This window comes from Pleurodeles waltl, chromosome 1_1 (genome assembly GCF_031143425.1).
Source record: "Pleurodeles waltl isolate 20211129_DDA chromosome 1_1, aPleWal1.hap1.20221129, whole genome shotgun sequence".
Lineage (NCBI taxonomy): Eukaryota > Metazoa > Chordata > Amphibia > Caudata > Salamandridae > Pleurodeles > Pleurodeles waltl.
Genome location: NC_090436.1, coordinates 987,110,133 through 987,133,766, shown reverse-complemented (window position 1 = coordinate 987,133,766; position 23,634 = coordinate 987,110,133). Strand labels below are relative to the sequence as shown.

At 44.7% G+C, this 23,634-nt stretch overlaps 1 protein-coding gene across 1 annotated transcript in view; it reads left to right on the top strand.

Annotated features, from left to right (window-relative positions):
* Positions 1–4,087: 4,087 nt before the first annotated feature.
* LOC138290790 (protein starmaker-like) overlaps positions 4,088–23,634 on the top strand; it is a 32,346-nt gene continuing 12,799 nt past the window's right edge. The window contains exons 1-3 of the mRNA XM_069230271.1: positions 4,088–4,224; positions 8,215–8,281; positions 8,380–8,427. Coding sequence (XP_069086372.1) covers positions 8,222–8,281; positions 8,380–8,427 — 108 coding nt within the window. The 5' untranslated portion in view covers positions 4,088–4,224; positions 8,215–8,221. The remainder of the gene's footprint in view (positions 4,225–8,214; positions 8,282–8,379; positions 8,428–23,634) is intronic.

The following is a 23,634-nucleotide window of genomic DNA, read 5'->3' as shown; positions in this document are numbered from 1 at the left end:
CTCAGAGCATGGTATAGGAGCATTACTCTCCCAGCTTAATGAAGAGGGCTTTGAGCAACCTGTAGCCTTCATTAGGTTACTTTCCAGGAAACGTGGGTGGAGTGCAATTGAGCGTGAAGCTTTTGCTGTGGTCTGGGCTCTGAAGAAGCTAAGACCCTACTTGTTTGGGACTCACTTCCTGGTTCAGACAGACCACAGGCCCCTAAATTGGTTAATGCAGATGAAGGGTGAGAATCCCAAATTGTTGAGGTGGTCCATCTCCCTACAGGGAATGGACTTTACAGTGGAACACCTACCTGGCACAGCCAACCCCAATGCTGTCTATCCAGATTTTTCTGCCTTAGTGATGAGTACTCCCATGAGGTTGGGTATTTGCTCCCCACTTTCAGCTGGGGGAGAAATGTGTATGACCTGGCATCCTTGGTGTGGTCTCTCCTAACTTTTTCCCTCTGCATTGCAGGTTGTTTCTGTGTGCTGCATTCTGTTTTTGCAGTTTTGTTTAGTTTGGACACTTTACCACTGCTGACCAGTGGCAATATGTGAATGTTCCCTGTATAAATTCTATGTGTAAGTTGGCTTATCCCTGATTGGCATATTTGATTTACTAGTAAGTCCCTAGTAAAGTGCACTAGAGGTGCACAGGGCATGTAAATCAAATGCTACTAGTGGGCCTGCAGCACTAGTTGTGCCACCCACATCAGTAGCCCTCTAAACATGGCTCAGACCTGCCACTGCAGTGTCTGTGTGTGCAGTTGTAAACTGCCAATTTGACTTGGCAAGTGTATCCACTTGCCAGGCCTAAACCTTCCCTTTTTATGCACGTAAGACAACCCTAAGTTAGGTCCTAGGCAGCCCCATGGGCAGGGTGCAGTGCAGAAAGGGGTATAAGAAGAGGACCCAAAACCCCTGAAAATCAGATTACTTCTGGAACCAAGAGGAACCTCTGCCAAGGAGAAGAGCTGAAGAAGCTGGAGGAGGCGTACTGCCCCTTTGCCTGTGACTGTGCTTTGACTGGGTTAGCATGTAGTAGCTGCTTTTGCCTGAGAGAGGACAAAGACTGACTTTTGTGTGACTTACCACTGGTGAAGAATCTCCAAGGGCTTAAAATGAGCTTGCCTCCTTATGTTGAAGTCTCAGGGACATCAAAGACTTCTCTCTGCCAGCACCTGGACTTTCTGCTGAGAGTCCTGCCCTGCAAAGTGATGCCCTAACCTGTGTCTGGGCCCTTGAAAGGTGAAACTGGTGAAAAGGACAGAACTCCATGCAAAGACCGCTGTGCTGGAAACTTTGATGCTCCACACGTAACACGGTTGCTAAACGATGCGCCACTGGCCTCGTGACTAAAAACAACGCTCCACCTGCATTGCAGTTTGGAGGTCGATGCAACGTGGTGAAGAAAAGATGTGCAACACCTGTTGTGGCTGCTGTTAATGACGCAAGCCCCCACGCAGCGTGGTTTCTTGATACCGTGGTACTGGATTTCAATGCAACATCGCAGGGCACGGAAAATCAACTCAAAGCCTGCCCAGACCCGAGGTACCCGTCCGGGATCGATGCATCGCTCTCTTGTGGGAGAGAAGAAACTACGCATGTCTACCCGACCAGAGAAGAAATGATGCACGGTCTCGCTTGCGAGTGAGAAATTGATGCATCGCTGGCATTTTTTGATGCACACTTGCCCGTGCGGCTTTACTTTGACGCTACATAGGTACTTTTATGCAATAACCACATGCTCACTGTTTTCTAATGGTTAAGACTCTTATTCTTTCTAAAATTCCTATCTTGACTTGTGTATGTTGGATTTTTGTTGTTCTGGTCTTGTTTTGTTCAGATAAATATTGTCTATTTTTCCAAACCTGTATTGTGTCATTTTGTAGTGTTTTTACTGTGTTACTGTGGGTGCTGATACAAATACTATACACATTGCTTCTGAAGTTAAGCCTTCCTGCTCATGCCAAGTTACCAATGGGGTGAGCAGGGGTTTACTGAGGGTGATTCTCCTTTTTCCTGACTAGAGTGAGGGTCCTTGCTTGGACATGGGGTAACCTGATTGCCAACCAAAGACCCCATTTCCAACAACTACTTTAACCAAAAGAAAAATGCTTGGCTAGTTTTGAATAGTTATAGAACACCCAAGCTTCAATCATATGTCTATGTAGGGTACAACAATAGGGCTAAAGAGAAATTTCTAAAACACTGCTTTGGACTGTTACCATCACAGCTATACCCACCCTAGTGCCAGAGAATCGCAGGCCTGCGTAGGTGTTTATTAGGCAAAGAAGAAGAGCACTTGCCTCACCTAATATGCACCTGAAAAGATCTGATACTGGACCAGAGACACTTTTAAAAGTGTTTTTTAATCAAAGTAGTATCCACACACGAAAGCAGGCCGTGTTGGTCTGTTTTTCCCCAGATGACCGACAACTGAATTGCAGGTAAGTTAAGTTTCTCAGAATTGGGGAAAGGAAGATGGCAGCACTACCAACACAACCAGGGTACCCCAACACTCCTAAACATCTTCCCTCACACGGTTTTATGTGACCAGCACTTAACCAATTTAAATACCTGCTGCTTTCAGTACCTTAGTTTGCTCTAATAGGATCCTCCTGATGGAGCTAGCTTTATATCACGGTCCTTTTGTATATTTCATCCAGTGGGCAATAGTCGCATATCCAACTTACTACCAGCTGCCACTATCTGCGAAGATGTGAAGTTGCACAATAGATACCAAAATTCTTCACTGACACGGGGCCGGTCTCTCACTGAGGATACTGCTCAGATTGCACCTCGTTGTAAAGAAGGACTGAAATCTGCACCTAGGCAGATAGGTCCTTCTTTACACTATTCTGTAAATTGTCTTTGACTGGAACAAATGTTACATCCAATTACCCAGTCCTTGCTAGATCTTGCAAATTTGAACAACAGTGCCAAAAGCGTCAATAGCCATGGGACCTTCATTCACTGTACAAACTGCCCAGATCACACCTGCTGCCAAAAAAGGAGACAACTTGGCACTCAGACAGACTAGCCCAGATCCTACTAACCTCCCCAAACCCAAGGCACTTGGCGAACGAACTTAAACTTGAAACGTGTCACTAAATTAATTGAATGCAAAGGAATCAAAACTGCATTCCGCAGAATTGATTTGTTACCCATTGGGGAGTGGAAAAAAGACACTGCTAATATTGAGCAAGAAAAACTCTGATTTGTCGCTGGGGAGGCAAAGTTGTCACTTGGTGCTAAGTATGTTTATTTAGCAGCACGGGGAAGGAGCGAGCAGAACAAGTCAATTCAGAGGCTCTGGGAGGAGGGTCCTTTGTGATGGGAGGGCTACTTTCATACTATTGAGCTCAGAGTATAAACCCCTTGGATTACGAGCAAAAAACACAATACTGCCTTCTTCTCCAGCAGTAAACCGGGGTACAGTGCACGCCACATAGGACTGGTTTGTGAAGATACAAACTTCTAAAAGCGGTGTGAGGCCATAGTAATGTGAATACAGTGATTTTATATAAATGACTATAACATAACATTACATCACAAAGGTGACCCCTGCATTGCCTCGGCGGACGTCCTTGTTATACCCTCAACATCCAGGGTGTCTTGCATGGTGAGTTTAAGAAAATGGGAGTGGATGTTTCCTACTGAACGTTCCGTGTCATTTATTTGAAATGTGCCATAACAATACGACTGGTGTTGCATACCTGAAAGGAGTACTCTCTTATAAACATTCGTGGCTGGGGCATCAACTACGAAAGCAAATGCATGCCCCTGAGTAGAGGATAATTTCTATTTAAACTCAACAGTGACATCAACATTTCGGGAGGGGCGGGGGTTGGGGGGAGCGGATAACTCCCCCTAAGTTAAATGAAAGAGAATCGTGTGAAACGTAAAGTTTCACTATATCAATCGTTTTACATGCTGGCAGTGGGTGGACCGGTTTGCTAAACCAATATTGCATCGAAATGTTTAGCTGTAAACCGCGTAGGAGAAGGTGGGGAGACCAAGCTTTGAGAGGAGTCCCATGATGTCAGCTGGGTGCTCACCAGGGATTGGGCAGGGCCAGGGGACTCGAGAGCGTTTAAATGCCAGGAGATGACAGTGCAGGCGCAGAGGACTCACCACCCCTTCAGAAAGGACTGAACCAAGCGTTCTGCTGTTTAGCTTCGGGGACATCCTCACCAGACGGAGAACTCATCCTCCTGATCCACAGCCAAACGGAAGGTAGGATGGCTTTATTATTGGGAGCTATGCTGTTATATTGTGATGAATGTGCTGCGTGGAAGGAGCTATGCACGCAGAGTATAACCTGTGTCTTGCAACGGGTACTGTGTACGATTACAAATGAGGTGACTTTTATAACTCCACAGAGAGAACTAAGGGCCAGATGTAGCAAAACTCCAAATTGCGACTTGCAATTTGCGAGTCCCAGCGACTCGCAAATTGCAACTCGCAATTTGGAATGCAGAAAGGTGTCTCAGACACCTTCTGCGACTCGCTATGGGGTCGCATAGACCCACCTCGTTAATATTAATGAGGTGGGTCGCAATTTGCGACCCCATAGCGAGTCTGGGCACTCACGGGGATGGTGGCCTGCTGGAGACAGCAGACCACCATGTCCGTGACTGTTTTTAAATAAAGCAGTCTTTTTTTTTTCAAAGTGTAGCCCGTTTTCCTTAAAGGAAAACGAGCTGCACTTTGAAAAAAAAAACGAAACATTTTGTTTCTGATTTTTTCAGGGCAGGTAGTGGTCCCTTGGACCACTGCCTGCTCTGAAAAAATATTTTCATATCCAGTCACAAAGGGGAAGGGGTCCCATGGGAACCCCTTCCCGTTTGCGACTGGGTTACCATCCACTTCAAGTGGATGGTAACTGCAAGTCCATTTGCGAATTGCATAGCATTGCGAGTCGCAAATAGGAAGGGAACATCCCTTCCTATTTGCGAGTCGGAAATGCATTTTGCGAGTCGGATCCGACACGCAAAATGCATTTCTATATTCCGGTGAGGCTTTTGCAAGTCGCAAACGGCGTTTTTCGCCATTTGCGAGTCGCAAACGCTTTGCTACATCTGGCCCTTATTCACCTCTAGGCACTTCGAGGTTTTAAAGAATGCCACAGGTTATTTCACAACAAAAATTACTGATAGCCAGCCGTTATCTATGTTCTTCATATATTGGCAGGTAAGGGAACCGAGGTTCAGGGACATCTTGTACCTCGGTTTGCTTTCCTGACAAACTTTCGGAGGATTTGGAAAGAAAGATCAAGAGATTTCCAGAGAATCGACTATGGCGTAAGAAAAAGGACTTCTGTTCTCAAAGTCAGCAATTTATATAATAGACCACATCTCAGTTTGGGGTAAGCTCTGGATTTTGTAAAGTGTGTGCGATGGCAGGGAGGTGCTTCTGATATGAAAGCACTGTTTTTGTTGAGTTACCAAAATCTTAGGAGAGGGTTAAAAAAGCAGTTAAAATGTTGAGGTATGATTACAAACAACATCCAGATTCATACGCACACATGTTAAACACGCATATATACACACATATCAAACACACAAAAGGTGGGGTTGGGAGAATGCTTGCAATAAATCTAACCACTGGAAGTCACTTGGAGTAGCTTTCCAAACCATTGTTCTTTTGGCCACCATGGCACCTCAGATTAGATCCAGCCATGGGCAAATCAGTCTTGCCCCTGATCCAGTGGGAGCAGTCCAGCTCAAATTGCCAAGTCAGATCCTCTTTGAACCGGAACTAAGAAGCCCAAGACAGGTTTCGCCCTGATTAGGGTTCTTCAGTCAGGTGTAGCTTGGTTCCAGTGGCACAGTGAGCAAAGGACTCACATCTGGTCATGCCCTTTTGTGTGTTTGATGTACCGCCCTGAGGGCCATGGGTAGGTGCTGTATGTTTTGGCTTTCTGCCATGGCTTCTGTCCTTTCACCTTTTATTCTCTCTCTCTCTATTTGCTTAACCTGATACATTAATCAGGAACTCCTTGACTGCACCTCAGAAATATGTTATTTGGTGGATTAGCGATGGCACTTTGGGCTTTTGTCACTCCTGGGTTGAGTTCATATAGCATTACCTGGGAGATTAGCACTGCTGTCAGTACTTTCTAGGTTTGAATAAATATAGAACTTAGGAGCATATTTAAGAGCCACTAGTGCCATTCCAACACCACATTAGCGTAACTTTTTTAAAGCTAATGTGGCATTTGAAGGCCAAAAATGTGCGCCATATTTACAAAGTGGCGCAATGCATGCATTGTGCAACTTTGTGACCCTTTGCACTACATTATGGCTGGGCCAGGCATAATGTATGCAAAGGGGGCATTACCCAGTTAGGGGGACAAAAAAGGGTGCAAGGATATCTAAGATATTTCCTTGCACCATTTTTCTTGGCACTTTTAGTGCCTACTCAGAGCAGGCGGTAAAAGGAAGCTTCCTTTGATTACAATGGGCCTCTGGGTGCTTTGCAGGATTAGCGTCAGAATTTTTTATGCTAATCCTGCAAAGCGGCGAACTAACAAAAAAAATTCTGACGCTAGTCCCCTAACTACTACCATGGTGTGCTGTATTTTAAATACGGCGCACACATGATGGCATTAGGGGGGTGTGAAGGGGCACAAGAAAAATGGCACTGCAATGTGTGCAGTGCCACTTTTCTTAAATATGCCCCTTACTGTTAAGACTCCACATAGGCGATCGTTGCATGACCACCAGCATGGCTACCTCTATGGCCGTGTGCTGTTACTCATCTATATTTTGCCTCACATTCATGCATAGGAGTAGTGACAAAAAATATAGGCACACAACTCTGGTCCTTATATATGTCATTTACCCTGAGCATGCAAGTCGTACTATACTCAAAACAGTCAATCAGAGTCACTCCTTCCAATCAGTGTGCTACCTGTCTGCAAAGGGTTTCAACACCTCATTAAGGGGCTCAGCTACGTACAGGCATCACTGCCTGTTTACATTTGTAATCTTAGCGGCTTCTATTTCAGGGGTTAGAGCTGCTCCATAACCTGTGTGTTTCACCTTAAACCATGCCAATATCATAAGACTGCTGATTTATTGAAACTCATTTGACACTTCATTTCAGTTTCTCTCTTATTCTAGTTTTGCCCCCCACCACCAAATATGGGTTTTTATTATGCTTCTCTTAAAACTGGATTTTGGTTTTCAATTTTCCATGCCATGTTCTCATCTTGCTCAAGATCAATTGCCAGTGTGCTTGCCTATATATTCACTTATAATTCAGGATATTGAACATCTGAATGTTAAGAACTCCCTTTAACAAAACAGAATGGCAGTAGGACATTATTGGCTAGTATAGACCTTCTACTTCAACATCACATGCTTTTCTTTCTGTTCACCTTATAAAACTCAGGACATTCTACCCCAGCAAGTGGAATGTTCTAACAGCATTCAAACTCTTCTGCTGTGGAGTATACAGGTTGGTAAAGGCATTCTCTCTCCTTACATGCCCGGCCTGAGGCTCGAATCAACAACTCAGATGAAGGACCTTTAACTACAGATATATGTTGGGCTACACTGCTAGAGTAATTTAGGGGATGGATTGTGGCTACAATCTCCACATTTATGCACATAAAGAATTTCTATTGCAGCACGGTGAGATCAAGTGGTTTTCTAACGATCACGTCATTTAGTAAAGCAGCTCAGCTTGAAATAGAAAGTGGGTGTCGTGGATCTACGGACAGACTATTAGTACCAAATCGCTCTTTTAAATCTCATTTGGAGGAGTCTAACATTGATGTATCTTAAGTCAGTCCTTGAGTACAGGCCAACGATATGCAGAAGCAGATACTCTGCAGGACGTGGTAGTTAACAGCAGCATCTCGTCATGTTATGTAACAAGCATTTGTATGGCACTTTTCTACCATGGTCCTCTAGCGGTATCTGAGTCTTAGGGCCTATTACGTTTCTGAGATTTTAGTCGGATTCTCATTGGTCAGAGACAAGGTGATCTAAGGAACATATATTTGGTGGTATTTGTGTAGTAATATTGTCAAGTTAAGCTAGAACTAACTAAGGCTTAGGAATGGTACATATTGCATCTGAGTGGCTGGTTTGCAAGTCGAAGGTTCCGACAAATAATTCAGTGCCTGCCAGGGTACAAGGAAGCAGGGTGTTTTGCAGGAGCTGTCGCTCCCAGCTTTGCGCAGTGTCTAATCAATGGTACTGTTCCCATCTGTAGATCTACAATGAACTTGAAGACGACGGTAATCTGCATTAGTCTCCTTGGTGTGGTTTGGGCTCTGCCGGTAGGTGCTTGTTTACTATATGTAAATGTAATTCCTAATGTCAGTTTGGCCCAATTGAAAAAATACACTACTTGTTTTTGACATTTTCTTCTTCACAGGCATACCCATCAAGACGCTCAGCCCATTCTGAAAATGAGCAAAATCAGGTGAGAATTGTGTAGCCTCATTGGTGTGGTACCAGAATGTTGTGATTGTCTGATATAAATATTGTTGCTTAAATGTCATCTACACAATATAGCTGTCCATAGGAATTCTACACCCAATGGATTTATATTTTTGTGAACAATATTTAGGACAGGATATGTATGTAAGACAATATTTCTGTAAATTATTTTTTGATCAGCGTGGTGCTAACTGCCCCAAGAATCCCTTGAGATATAGGCTCCGCTAACATAACGGACACTCCTGTATGACATTGATAGGTTCCATGCAAAGCTGATATTGATGTTCTCCTTCATGTAAAGACAGTGCACATGCAAGTTGAGTTATTTTTGGTCGTATTACAAAGGCGTGCACTCATATAGAAGGAATGTGCAGCTCTATCCTAATAGATGGTAGCTGTCCAGGTTTTCAGGATGCCTGACTGAGAACATAAGATCGATTTCTCTTTGATGGATGCAATTTGACGTTTTTATTTGTGAGAAAAGTGGTTTATGATTTAGTACGGTTGTGCAACCTCATCATGTAATAAAGCCACAATTCTGTATCAGGCCCAGCCAGGTTTGTTTGTAAAACCTTATTCCAGTCCTGGGTAGCTATGGCTCTGCCAGTGAGATGTCATCAAAGGAAAAGGCGAAAAGCATTAAGAAGTATCAAAACTGTCAGATAAAAAAAAAATGCAACACAATAAAGATCCAGCACCCACTTATGAAAATATTTTGTATTTGTATCTTTAAATGGACACCTGAACGCCAAACCCCTGAGGAAAGTTCTGGATATATGAATTTTCAAAGAAATAATAAATCACTGCTTTTCAATAAATCTTTGTAATCTACAGTGACTCACGATTTTAGATTAACCACAACAAGTAACTTCAAAACACCTATATAGGCACTCCTGTACCAACTCCAATAGGGAGCCAGTCAAAGGGACCAGTTAGGTCCAGCTGAGTTGTTACCTCTTGGCTTAAGCAGGGGCCTGTCCAGTTCCAGGTTGTGTGGGTGAAATGCTGTAGAAGTCAATGAAGTGGTCCTGATGCAAGGGGTTCAGGATACTGAAGATGCTCAGAGATACTGAGCCAGTTTTCAGTGTTTTCCTGTGTTACCCTCTTGGTCCACGAGCAAAGGGTTGGTGCAACTTTGCCCTCAAGGATTGATGTATCAGGAAGTCCGGGTGTAGTCCAGCACAAAACTGGTTGCCACTGGTCTACTGGTCTCTGATTGCAGCAAAACCAGTGGGTCGCTACAACTTGTAGTAACTTCTGTGGTGGGTGACCAAACTGCACTCTGACAAAACTCTCGGTTCCAGCAGATTCAAGTGTAGCTTTTGAAAGTCAGGACTTGGTCTCAAGGTTGCATCTCAGTGTCCAGTGATGGGTAAGTTTCTTGGTGCTTGGCTTTCAAGGGTGCAGACCTTTTCCACTTTTAAGGTCCTGTGGCTGTAACACAGAGTCAGCCAACTTAGTCTTGGAGTCACCTTTTCTGTCTGGGGCTTGTGGGCAACTTTTCCATGAGTGGAGCACCACAGGCAGTGTCCTTTCTTTGCTAGATGAAGGTGCCGCAGGGGGCAGTCCTGGCTTTGGTGTAGTCTCTCTTTGCTGGGTCAAGATAACTGCAGGTAGTCCTTCTTCAGTAGTCTCCCCAATGCTGATGTGATCTGAAGTCTAGGTGCCAGGAATGCCACTATTATGCCTGTTATCGGCCTAGCGAATATGGTAACTAACTAAGTAGCCCACGGGCTGCCAGGTCCCTTCCTGCCTTGTGGCAACTTCCTGTGAAGTGTGGCATCAAGCTAGCCCAGGATGCACTATTCTGTCCTTTCCCAACACAGCAGAACACTTCTTTTATGGTGTGGAGCCCCCTAGCACAAACAAGAGGTGTATCTGCATGGGGATTACATTTCCCTTGGAAAACTAGTCTAACAATGGCTTCCCCCTCTCTCCTCAAGATGCCAGCTTGTCTGCCTAAAGAAAAGATCAGCCCCTCCTCAGTTTGACTACCATTTGCCAATCAAAGGTCTGCTACCCCTTTGAAACTCGCATATTTTGATCCTTAGATCCACCCTGGCCATCCTGCCAGGAGTAGGTCACACTTTTTCCCTCAGCAGGTCCTTTGTTTTCCTTCCTGAGAATTGACCTCAATTCTCCTCAGGAGTGCAGAAGGACAGCAGCTGTGTGCAACCGTAAATGGCTAGTGCAAAACTTTTGGCAAAAAAGTGGCAACTTTCTAAAAGTTACCATTTGTGAATTGCTACATTAAATTTGACTTGAGTCACTTGTGAGGCCCTGGGTTCAAAGCAATCAGGTCCGGTTTTCCACCAGGATTCAGATTGCAGGGTAATACTTCTGAACTTTACAGGTCAAGGAGTTTTCTACAAGGTATACTGGGGATGCCACTATTCTACCCACTGCCATCCTTCATATGGGGTAAAACCTGGCTACTCTCTAAACAAAGGAGTAAAAGTTCCAAGGGGTGATCCTACCCACTTTTACAGCACATCCTGTGTATTATACTATAAACCATCCCACAGGGTCCTTCTCCACCAAAATCCAGCATAGCAGAACCCTTCTTCCCCAGGTCAGATCTCCCTGTGCCCACCCAGAGGTGTGACTGTGATAATGGACAAACTGTCCCTTTTGGTTACTCCAATCCAGTTCTGTTGCAGCTCCTGCTTTCAATGGGTGTAGAACTGAGCTGACTAGCTAGGAAGACACAGGAAGGCAGGCCTAGCTATGAGCTACATTTGCCAGTGACAGGCTAGGCACCCTAGGAAGCTCAGAAAGAGGCTGAGCACAATCCCCATGTCATCCTGGTCAAGGAAGAAAAACACCTTTCCATATCCAAGCCTTTTGTACAGTGGAAGCAATCCACATCTCACCACAGGGAGCCATTCAGTAATAAGGTGACACTGGAAAACAACAACTTTGTAAAAATTAGGCCTAGGCAGAGTTCATGGAGTCTGACTCCGTGGAATTCCACGGAGTTAAAAAAAAAAAAAACTCTGTGGAATTCGGTGGAGGCGGAGTTCAGTGAACTGCGGAGTCCTGAATGCACCAGACGACTCTGCTTTGCACTTCAGAGATCGGGCACATTCAAGAGAGGGCCTTGGCAGTGAAAACTGCAGTTTCAGGCCTCTTGAGCACCGACCTGTCCTGTGTGCTGTGGTTGGTGCACAAGAGGCCTTAAATTGCAGCTTTCTTTCCCTGCCTACGGCCCTGGCCTAGGTTCAGGCCAGTGCTGTAGGCAGTGAAAGCTGCCAGGCCTGTTGTGCACCAGCCTGCCTCATGTGCACTGAACACAGGACAGGCCGGTGCACAGAAGGCCTCAAACTGCAGCTTTCACAACCTACAGCCCTGGCCTGAAGTCAGGTCAGAGCCGTAGGCAGCAAAAGCTGCCAGACCTGTTGTGCACCCACCTGCCCCATGTGCACTGCACGCAGGACAGGCCGGTGCGCAAGAGATCTCAAACCACAGCTTTCACAGCCTACGGCCCAGGCCTGATTTCAGGCCAGGGCTGTAGGCAATGAAACCTGCCATTTCAGTCCTTGTTAGTGCACCAGTGTACACAAACAATGACCAAGAGACGAGGAGAGGAGAGTAGAGCATTTATCAGGGTCTTCCTGGGGGGGTCCTCCTCTTTAGCGGCTGCCTCCCTCATCTGCTCCGGTGAGCGCTGCAGCACAGTTATGGGCTGCACAGCGCAAGTACAGACGGTCTGCACTTGCGATGTGCAGCCCAATTGGGCTGCAGCACACACCGGGTGAGCTCTGCTCCACCGGCGGGGCTAACAGAGTTTTTGGACAACTCCACGCTCCAAGCCGAGCACGGAGTTCCAAAAACTCTGCTAGCTTTGCCAGCGGACCGGAGCTTTCAGCACATCCCTAGTAAAAAATGTAATTTTCAAAATAGTAATATAAAATCAGGCTTAACCATTGAGACGGAATTTAAATTACCATTAAAATAAGCCCCTGAATATTTTTTCAAGCTGCTCCCAAACTGACATTAAGCATTAATAACTGTCATAATGTAAACCAGTGTTTCGCTATGGAAGAGCCAGCTTTCCTGCAGTGAAAAATGACTTTGGAGGTTTTCACTGCCAGGACATGCAAAACATTATTGCCCTTCTTTTTAAATACCATGCACCCCGCTCTATAGGCATTTAGGCCCATATTTATACTCGGTTTATGCCGAATTAACGTCATTTTTTAATGCTAATTCAGTGCAAACCTAACTCCATATTTATACTTTGGCGCTAGACACGTCTAGCGCCAAAGTGATGGAGATTACGTCATTTTCTGGACGTGAAAACCTACCTTGCGCCAATGAGATGCAAGGTAGGAGTTCCCATCCAGGAACTGATGATATGGCCTTAGCGCCATATTTATCCCCCGTGCTGAAATCTAGCACGGTGGGATAGAGGGCTTAAATAATGGTGCTAAGCCTGCTTAGCGCCATTATTTAACGCCTGGGTCCGAGCAGGCCTTAGGGGACCTGTGGGCCTTTTTCCATGGTCAGAGACCATGGAAAGAGCCCACAGGTGCCCTTTCCTGGCCCCAGGGTTAGTCCCACCCACACTAGAGGCACACCACAGGTCGGGGACCCATCCCAGGGAAGTCCTGGTAAGTATATATTTCCTTTCTTTTTTTTCCCCACTCGTTGGCCCTGACTTGGGGCCCTCTGCATGGCGCTGCCCCAAATGGCCATGCCCAGGGAACATTTGTCCCCTGGGCATGGCCATTGGGGTGGTGGGCATGGCTCCTGTCTTTACTATGACAGGAGCCATGTACATGGGGGCTGTGAGCCAGGAAATGGTGTTAATGGCATTTTTTGCCTCTAAACAGTGTAGCGCCATAATTCAACGCACAACCTCTGGTTTACCCCACGCCTCCCACGCCCTTTTAGCATCCTTTACAGGAACACTAACAAGGCATTAGTGCCAGCTAGCGCCTTTCCATAAATATGCCACCCGGCCAGGGTCCAGGAATGGCGCTAACCGGCGCTATACTTTTACACACAAAACTGCGCTGAAGCAGTTTTGCATGTAGAAGTATAAATATGAGCCTTAGAGCCCAGCTTAGAGGTCACTTAAAAGTACTAAAGGGTTTATCATGCCAGGTCGAAATTGTATTGTGAAACTCCCCATTTAGGCTACAATGGCAGACCAGTAGACATATATTACAGTGGTACTTTGTTGGGTGGCACAATGAGTGCTATAGTGGACTAGTAGCACTTATTTTACAGGCCCTGGCTACATGATGTACTGCATGCTGGGGATGTACTAGTAAATTAAATAAAATAATTAGGTATATACATATTTTATCACTTTTAAAAGAAAGAGCACAAGCATTTTGTCACTGGTTAGCAGCAGGAAAGATTACAGAGCCCTGTGGTCAACAAAAACAGATTCAGCTACAGAAGCCAAAAATCCGGGGTGACCCTGCAGAAAGGGCAAATTTTCAAGATGACCTCTGCCACCTAGCCACAATCTAGGGTAGACTAATCAATACCTTGATGGACTTCCCTTCTCACGTAATAGAACCTGGACAGAATTGCATCATCTGCAGTAGCACTTGTCAGTTTTATGGCCCTTGAGCCTGACTGTATCCCTCTGTCACCATCTTTCTGAGCCACTGTGCTAGCACATGGGGAACCCTTCTCCTCAACTGCAGATCCCATCTGGAGGGCCCTGACCATAGCTTGCTCACAGATGCATTCCAGTATCCAAACTTTACCACCATGGCCAACAATGTAGTTTGGCCAATTTCATCCTTTGGATCATACATCTGTACCCAGTCCAGGGAAAACTCTGCCCACAAAAACGACAATCAGCAGAGGCCTCTGAAATCTGTCAGGGTCAAGAGCCAGGCCCCTGGACATCCACTGCCAGTTGGAAGCTCCAAGCTGAGGTTTCCGAAAGGCCTCATTTCCAGTCTTTGGGGGGGCAAGGTGTCCCCTACTTGCTCCTGAGGTGTGTCTGGCCTCTTGGATTTTTTCCGAGTGGGGGCTAACAGCCCCTTGTGCAAGGCACCCTACTTCCACTCTCTCTCTTCTGCCATCTCATGGGTAGGATCCTGAGACTTGCCTCTCAGCCTAGGGTCTGTATCATGAGGCTGAACAGGTGCCTTGCAAGCCGTGATTTCCCGGGGGAAACAACATCATATGCAAGGTTAACTGGTCTCTAGCAGAGGTCTGCCTGGTGAAGGGCTCATTGCAACAGCACAGGTAGCACCTTCAGGACAGAAGTGGCCACACTAAGGGTTGGTTTTGGCATGCTCTTCTCTCAGAGTGGACAATCCCTGATCCACTGTTTCCCCCATGGTGGATTTTCTCCACTTCCTTCCCTACGCCTTGCTGTCCATCTGGACTTCCCCTCGCTCCATTTAGGAGCAGCACCCATTGAACTAGAGCTTTTGGGCTGCCTGGGCTGCTGCCCCACCCAGCTCCTCTATCACTGGTGGTAGTTAATTTCCCTAATACAATCGATGGGCATCTGCGGACTGATAATGACTCTCTTCTGGACCACTTCAAACCCCCTTCAAGGGAGAATGGAGCCACAGGATGGCAAAGTCCTGATCATGTGACTGGGTTACTCTGCAAACCTGTCCTGGAGGATACTGCTCTGGGTAAGCCAGTCTCTCCACCATCATGGTCTGACTGGCACAGGTATCCCTTAGAGAAGTGATAGTGACCCTATTCACTGTGATCTGGAGAAGGAGGTGATTCCCACCCTCAGGGGTCACCAGCTTGCCATTTGGGTCCACCTCCCAACTAAGGATCACTACGACATGCTCTACCCCCTGCTTCTAGGAATTACCTCACAAAAAGGGGATATTGCCTACCCCTGAGGAGTGCCCACCTGTGGGCGGCTTCCTGGAACAGGTAGCCCCTCCTCTTCTGCCCTAACTGGAGAGAGTCAAAGCACTTGGGTTGGAAAAAGGGATCTTGGCTTCCTGCTCATCAGAGCCACCAAGTTCATGTGACAATTTTCATGCGTAGTTGTTTTGCTGGCCAAACACACTTGCGCACTGAGGGGAGTGCTCACCACTCCCCTTATGTGCTCATCATCCCCATGGCCTTACCACTTCAAAAATAAAAACAATAATAAACATTGTTTATTATCGTTTTTATTTTTCAATTTGCAGTTGCTGCTGCTGACGGGGGCGACGCTCCTCTGCCATAGCAGAGGAGCCACCGCTGCATTGGATGCCACTGGTGTGGGGCCCCAGGATTTCGGTAAGGAAAATCTTGGCACACTGGCTGGAAGTTTCTGTTCATTTTTGATGTTCCGGTTACAAACAGACTTTAGGCCTGATTTAGATTTGGGTGGAAGGAGTTTGCTCCATTGGGATGTAAAAGGATAATATTCCACCATCTTAAGGGACCTCTGCCCACCACATTTAGAGTTGTCCCTGGGCCTTGTGGAGAATCCCCTACAGTGAGAGTTACCACCTTCATGACAGTTCCTGTCAATTTAGGAAAAGTTTGACGGATGGTGCTATCAGCCATGACGCAACATTTTCAAAAGTTTATTGTTTTTCAAAAACGAAATCTCAAAGCAGGAGTTTTTTTTTTCTTTTTAAAAACAAAAAAACTAATGATGTTCCACAACCTGGAAGTTTCTCCCTTGGCATATAGGTCAATATTGCAAGAAGATGGAGTTGATCTGGGATCTCATCTCCAGAAAAAAAAACAATTCAAAGGCAATTCAAGGGAGTTCAAAAAATGTGAGCTGTCCCACTCAGGTACCTGTTAACCAGTGGGGTGTCACCCTTCTAGTGCGGGGCAGAGGTAACACATTGACTTCAAAGGGACCCATTGTCTCCGGTTCTAACACCTATCAAGTCTTGCAACTATTAATATCCCTTAAATCTCTGAAAGGACCATCCACTTAATATCCTCTATCGAGGCATTCTCTCTTTCACCTTCATCCTCGGAATGGCTGGATTTAATCACATTCACAATGGAAGACAGTAAGGCCAAGGCCACATGCTCCACACATACTTTATACACACCTGTGACTCACATATATGTGCACATATGTGAATCGTTTTGCACATGCATGGCCAAAGGACCTCGGTGTAGAGACTAGCAGGCAGTTGAATAAGGTAGGAGATGTGGATAGATGCTCTACCAAGCAGGCAGCAGGTTAAAAAGCCTGCCCTGCTTCCTAAATGTAGTATTGCTGCCTCTTGCAAATTGACAAAAGTGGCAGCAGTCCCACCTGAGCAAGAAGGGTGATCATTGTGTATCCCTTCGATCTTGGAGCCAGATCTGGGTCTCATTTCTTGTCAAAACAGGTCTCATCACACATGCATGATTGTCATGTGTAATGAAATGGAGGTCAAAACACATCTTGTTATAGTAATATCGGGGCAGGGTGACAAGCTCTCCAGGGGCATACAGTAGGACCTTTTTTCCATTCTAACACTCACCAGTGATAGAGCGGTCCCTAGTAATAATTTTACCTGTTCTCGGACGCTCTTTAGGCCGATGAATCTTTTGACTAAGTGGGACTCTTTCTACTCTTGATCGATCGATTGCATCAAATCAATAATCAATAACGAACATAAGCAATACCTTGATCAACATAACACTTAACAATTAATCCAGAATACATTTCGGCGAACCCTGACCCTTCAGTCAGGAATAACCACACCAGTTTATTCAAAGTTAGTGAATTTATTTCCCTATATTAACAAAGCTAGCACAATATAAATGTGTCTCAACACCAAATGATAAACATATATGAACATTAATAGCTGTCCATAACGGCGAAACAAGTGCAATCTATGTAGCATTTGAATCACAAGGCATTCGATAATAGCTATGCAAATCACTAATACGATAATCTGTAATGAACTAATTGCATACATTTAGTCAGCATAACAAGATCTCAAATTGCATCGTGCGACATATGGAATCCTCGTCTAACCTCAAATTAGCATCGGCATGTGGGACTTCATGCAAAAACAATTTAGTAACATTAATTTAGAAAACTCCTAACTAGGGCTCTTATCAAAATCAGCAGTTGGTTACCTAAAAGAAACACAATGCAATTGTTCAATTTCCTTTCATATTTACCAATTACGATCACCATACAAGGAAGTCTTCGTCTCACAGGTACCGTTCTTCGGTCATCATGGGTACCGTTTCGATCAGCATAGGACGGGGCAAAGGGGCAGGGGTGGACGGGGCAATTGCCTCACGGCGGCAAGGTAAACTAATACTTCATGCAAAGGGATCAAATCAAAGTTAAAGTTTCTAGGGCAAGAATCATCTAAAGTCTCTTTCTCTCGATTAGAGAAAGAATCAAAGTCTCTTTCAAAATGGCGTCGCAGCAAAGTGGGCCATAATAGCTACGAAGTCTACAAAATGGCGGGCATCGAGCTGGTAATGGCTGTAATGATCCAATTTCTTCTCGTGCACCTGGTTTTTATAGACAACAGTTCGAATCCAGTAGGGTCTTCCATTGGAGGGTTCATAGGTTAGCTTCAAATTGTCCAATCAAAAACGACAGTTCTCAAGCTTTTACTTAAGCATACATTATCCTTGGAGATGGGTACGCAAGTTGCAACATTTTATGCCAATTAGCTTACTTTCAGAGCTTCCATTGTCCGCACCTGCAGATCGACCTTGGAGTAAAGAGAAAATATGCCAGGCTGGCACGAAACCTTAAGATAAGCATGTGAACGGTTTCTGTGGAAAAGTACAGCTTCAAGCAAAAATACACGTTTATTAGCACAGTGGGAAAAATACGAGCATCTAAACCGTGAGACCAGGCAGCTAGGCCAAAGCCTCCGCTAAAGTCATGCTAAGCTAAAGCATTTCAAGCAAGCAAATCATAGCACACGTTTACGATTATGTCGGATTAGTGCAATTCTAATACATCACGTTATATAAAGCACGCTTATAAATGTTGGCAAACTATTCTGAGGGCACATTTTGTCCCCGTACAATCTTTATTAGTTCGGTTAAAGTCACACATGATTATTTCACACTACGTTTACGCGTTAATAAATGTCAAACCTTCATTTTCTGCTTCATCAATCCCTCCTCTGATGACTACTAGTCATCACACCAAACCTATTCCCACAAATTTTATTCCATTAAAATTCTGTCAGTTCCCTTTTCCTTTTAATTCCCCTAGTTTGCGCTTTGTATTCTTCTGCCATTCTTTTCATAATTTTCTCTTCTTTTCTTCTTTTAATTCTTTCCATAATCATTATCATTCCCCTTTTTATTCCCCAAATTCCAAATATGCAAATTATTACTATTAATATTCCTTCTATTATTTTCAGTAATATTCCATTCCAAATTCCCCCAATCCAATGTCCTATTGAAGCAAGTCCTTTTCCAACCTTCTCCCACACTCCTGGTTCCTTCAATTCCTTCAAATCTGCACTTTCTTTTGTTAGATTAGCAAGCATAGTTTTAATTTTCACACTATTGTCAGGTATATAGGTACAACAGTGTCGTGCACCAAGCATTTTGCAAACACCACCATCCTTTGCTAAAAGAATGCCTAAAGCAAGCCTATTTTGAAGAGTCATAGCTCTTTCCGTTGCAAGTTCAGCATCTATCAGTATTATAGCACCTGAAAACTTCGTCAACATGTTATCCACTATAGTAGACAACTTTCTTATTTTGATGGAATTCAACACAACTCCCAATGAAGGAATCATGGCTCCAAATATATCTCCTACCACAGCAGCTGCGGTCTCTCTTTTCTGGATACGATGGGACCCAGATGTCTTTTGAATCATCGATAGGTCATCCAGTTGATAAACCTTTGGGAACACTATACCCAAATAACATCTCCCCCACCATCCCTTTGGAAGACGATAATAGGCATTATACCCACAAATGTAATATACACCTGGAATGACAGGGTCAAGTCCGTTCATCATGAATGTCCATTTGGCCTTAAAGATAAACGTGTGTTTACACTCACTTGCTCCTACAAAAATATTATCATAATAAGATTCACCTCGATATATACAAAATTTCCCTACATGCCAAGCATCTAAAGCTATTTTCCCTTGTGTCTTTATTGCAGCAAAATCATAATTATCTACTGAAGTCCTCTTATGTAACTCCTTTTCTAATTTCGCCTTCATTTGTGCTCTTCTATCATCTGTGCGATCTAAAAAGCTTATTTCTACTGCAGAGAGCGAGCAGGTAAGGTTTTCCCTATGAGCGTGAGCCGTTTCAAAAGGTTGCATTGGCTCGAAAAATTCCCTCATTATTTTAGCATCCCAATCTTTAGCAGTCTGGCTTAGCTGCGCTATTATAGGAACATATGCAAAGGTAACATCATAATTCGAATAAAAATACTGTATGTTAGTTTGACCATAAAACCTAGACATTACTATACTACATGTAATCCCGTATGTAAGAGGCATGTGGTGATATGTCACCCCTTCCTTCACTGATGTCGGTATCTGTGTACACACATAACAATCTTTCGCATCCATAGTCTCAACATATTCTGTTAGCAAGCAATAGAAAACGTTATACGAAAGCTCCTTCCTATCATGCAAGAGCCTCTCATCTATTTCTAATCTTTTCAATGCGGTTAGTTCAGTGACAGTAACAGGAGCAAAAGTAGAAGCATCTATTCTCTCATCCTCACCCTTTCCATGCATTCCAAGCACTATTGCCATTATTATTAGTACACATGTGATTACCAAGCCTATACACACATATTTACAATATTTCTTTCTATTGTTTTGCGTCATGATCTATATAGAATCAGAGAGCTGGAAGCACCTATATAATAAAACTATTTAGCAATTCAGTTACAAAGCTGAGCGAGCGCAATGTTCACACCGTCTTCTTCAAAAGGCCAGTCACTTTTCGGTTAGCAGCATTTGTCTCAGTTCGGCAATAACTCAGTCTTTATCAGTTCAGCAAATGTCTCATCCGGTTTAGCAATGTCTCAGCTGATTGTTTTTTTTTTTTTCATGTTAGATTGTAGCAAGCAATATCACTTATTGCCCTTTCAATCGACAGAGTCCATAAAACTTTTCTTTTCTATTGGTATCTCTTCTTCTTCTTCGTTCTCGATGCTTAGAGATACAAACTCGTCAGTCCAATCGTCATTGACTACATATGCCCATTCAGGACCGGAATATCTCCTGTTTGGTATCCTTTTCCTTTTAAATTTTGCTTCTCTTTTGTATTCTGCTTCGCTGGTACTTTCCTCTTTTGTCAAGTCTTTTTCTTCACTTGAGGATTGTTCCACAACAGTTACTTCCTTTCTTTTCTCTTTCACTTTTGGCCTTTCTCCGTCGTCCAAACTTTCTTTAGTCCTTTCTTTTATTGGTGATATACTTAGTCTTCTTTTTGCACCATGTCCATTTGATGGACCTGCAATCTTTTCTGTGGAAGTTTGAACTGTTTCGTTCTGTTCTGCCTTGTCCCCTCCTTCTGGGGAATCAATCACGTTCTCTTTTTCTTTTTCTGTATCGTCTGCTTCTGGGAAAGCCCTCCTCTGATCAGGCTCTCCTGCTTTTTCACCTTTTTCGAGCCCTTCGTCACCGTTACTTTCGTCAAGCTCTTTATCACTTTCAGCTGCTTCAGGTTCTTTGTCACCTTCAGCTGCTTCAGGCTCTTTGCTACCCTCAGCTGCTTCAGGTTCTTTCTCACCTTCAGCTGCTTCGTCGCTGTCTGAACTTTCTCCTTGGTCTCCCCCAAGCGAGTTGGTCTCTTCGTCCTCAGAGAATATCTCTTTCTCTCCCGTTTCTGCCTGTTCGCTTTCAGTTCGGTTTTGCTCTGTCTCAGCACTCAGCACTGCTTTGTCAGGCACTGGTAGTTTTAGCGCTTCAACTTCCTCATCTGTGGGACACAACACCTTCTTTGTGTGACTGGCGTGAATCCAGTTGGGAACCCCCGCACACTTCACAGCGGTAGTTGTCGTCAGGATCACTTGGAAAGGGCCTTTCCAACGGGGTTCCAGACACGACTTCCTCACGTGCTTCTTTACCACGACCCAGTCACCTGCTTTCAGTGCGTGTCCTGGACCTTGGATCGGTGGCAAGGTGGTCGCTTCCACCTGGTGAGAGAAAGAGCGAACCACGTCAGCCAGACCCTTGCAGTAGTCTAACACCATATCATCTGTAATATTCAAAAGCGCATTTGCGGGAACTGCAGGAAGTCTCATAGCCCTGCCCATGAGAATTTCGTGCGGAGACAATCCAGTCTTTCTATCAGGGGTGTTTCTCATTGACATTAGCACCAAGGGCAATGCATCAGGCCATTTCAAGTTTGTCGATGCACATATTTTCGCCATTCTTGATTTCAGTGTACCATTCATCTGCTCCACCAGTCCTGAGGCTTCAGGGCGATAGCTACAATGCAGCTTTTGCTCAATGTTCAGCGCTTCGCAAAGTAACTTTATCACCTTGTTATTGAAGTGACTTCCCCTATCTGATTCTAAAGAGATCGGGAATCCGAAACGTGGTATTAACTCTCTTAACAATAGCTTGGCAACTGTAAGGCTGTCATTTCTACGTGTGGGGTATGCCTCAATCCAGTGACAAAAAATGCACACAATCACCAACACATACTTTAGACCTCCATGCACAGGCATCTCAATGAAGTCCATCTGCATACGACTAAAAGGCCCGCTTGCCCTACCAATGTGGCTCGCGTTCACAACTGTTCCCTTTCCTGGGTTCATCTGCTGGCAAGTGACACATCGATTGCAAACTGCTTCTGCAGCTTGACGAAATCTGGGGTTAAACCAATCAGTTTTGAACAATCTTATCATGGCATCTCTCCCTAGGTGAGCCTGCCCATGATAGAACCGCGCAAGCTGTGATAAGAGACTATTTGGCAAAACAAATTTTCCCTCATGTGAAACCCATAACTCGTCTTGTCTCTTTATACATTGTGATTTAATCCAGGAATCTCTTTCATCCTCCCTGACATTATTTTGTAATGCTTTTAATTCATCTATTGTATCTACGACCTTCAGGGCAAATGCTTCAGCCGGTTCTGGTTCTGGCTCACTTATTGAATTCCATTCGTCCCTGAGTAATATACAGTTCAAGGCACAAAATCTCGCGACTTGATCCGCATATGCATTTCCCAGAGAAACATAGTCCTGTCCTTTCGTGTGAGCACTACACTTTACCACTGCAACTTCAGCTGGCACTTGAATGGCGTGTAACAATTCCCTTATCCTTTCCCCGTTCTTCACTGTGGATCCTGAAGAAGTCAGGAAACCTCTCTGTGACCATAGTTGTCCAAAATCATGCACAATCCCAAACCCGTATTGACTATCAGTGTAAATGGTGACTTTCATCAATGCAGACAGTTGACATGCTCTGGTAAGGGCTACAAGTTCTGCTACTTGTGCAGAATAGACTCCTTGAAGCCATCCCGCTTCCAAGACCCCTGTTACAGTACATACAGCATATCCTGCTTTCAAAATCCCCATCCCGTCTCTTAGACATGAACCATCAACAAAAAGAATTTGATCATTTTCATCAAGCTTAGTATCCTTAATGTCCGGTCGAGGTTTTGTGCAAAATTCAGTCACCTGAAGGCAGTTATGCTCGACGTCTTCAGCGTTCTCAATTTCAGCATTTTCTCCAGGGAGCAACGTTGCTGGATTCAACGTAGTGCACCTTTTCAGCTGCACATTCGGTGAGCCCAGAATTATCGTTTCATACCTTGTGAGTCTTGCTCCAGTCATGTGCTGCGTTCGGGAGCGGGTCAAAAGTATCTCAACTGAGTGAGGGACCATGACTGTTACTGGGTGTCCCATCACTATTCCTTCACTCTGAGTGAGGCTGATACCAACTGCTGCTACGGCGCGCAAACACCCTGGGAGTGCTGCTGCGACCGGATCCAAAGTAGCTGAAAAATACGCTACTGGTCTGTTTACGCCACCATGGGCTTGAGTCAAGACAGACAAAGAACATGCATCACGTTCATGACAAAACAATGTGAAAGGCTTTGTGTAATCAGGCATACCTAAAGCTGGAGCCCTGCACATGCATTCTTTCAGTTCAACAAAAGCATCCATCTCATCTCCTTTCAGCTCAATTTCATCCAATGCATCCTTCTGGGTCAGTTTCAGTAGAGGCTTTGCTAGAGTCGAGAAGTTGGGAATCCACTGGCGACAATAACCCACCATTCCTAAAAACTTCCTCACCTCCTTCCTTGTCTTTGGTGGACTCATTTGGAG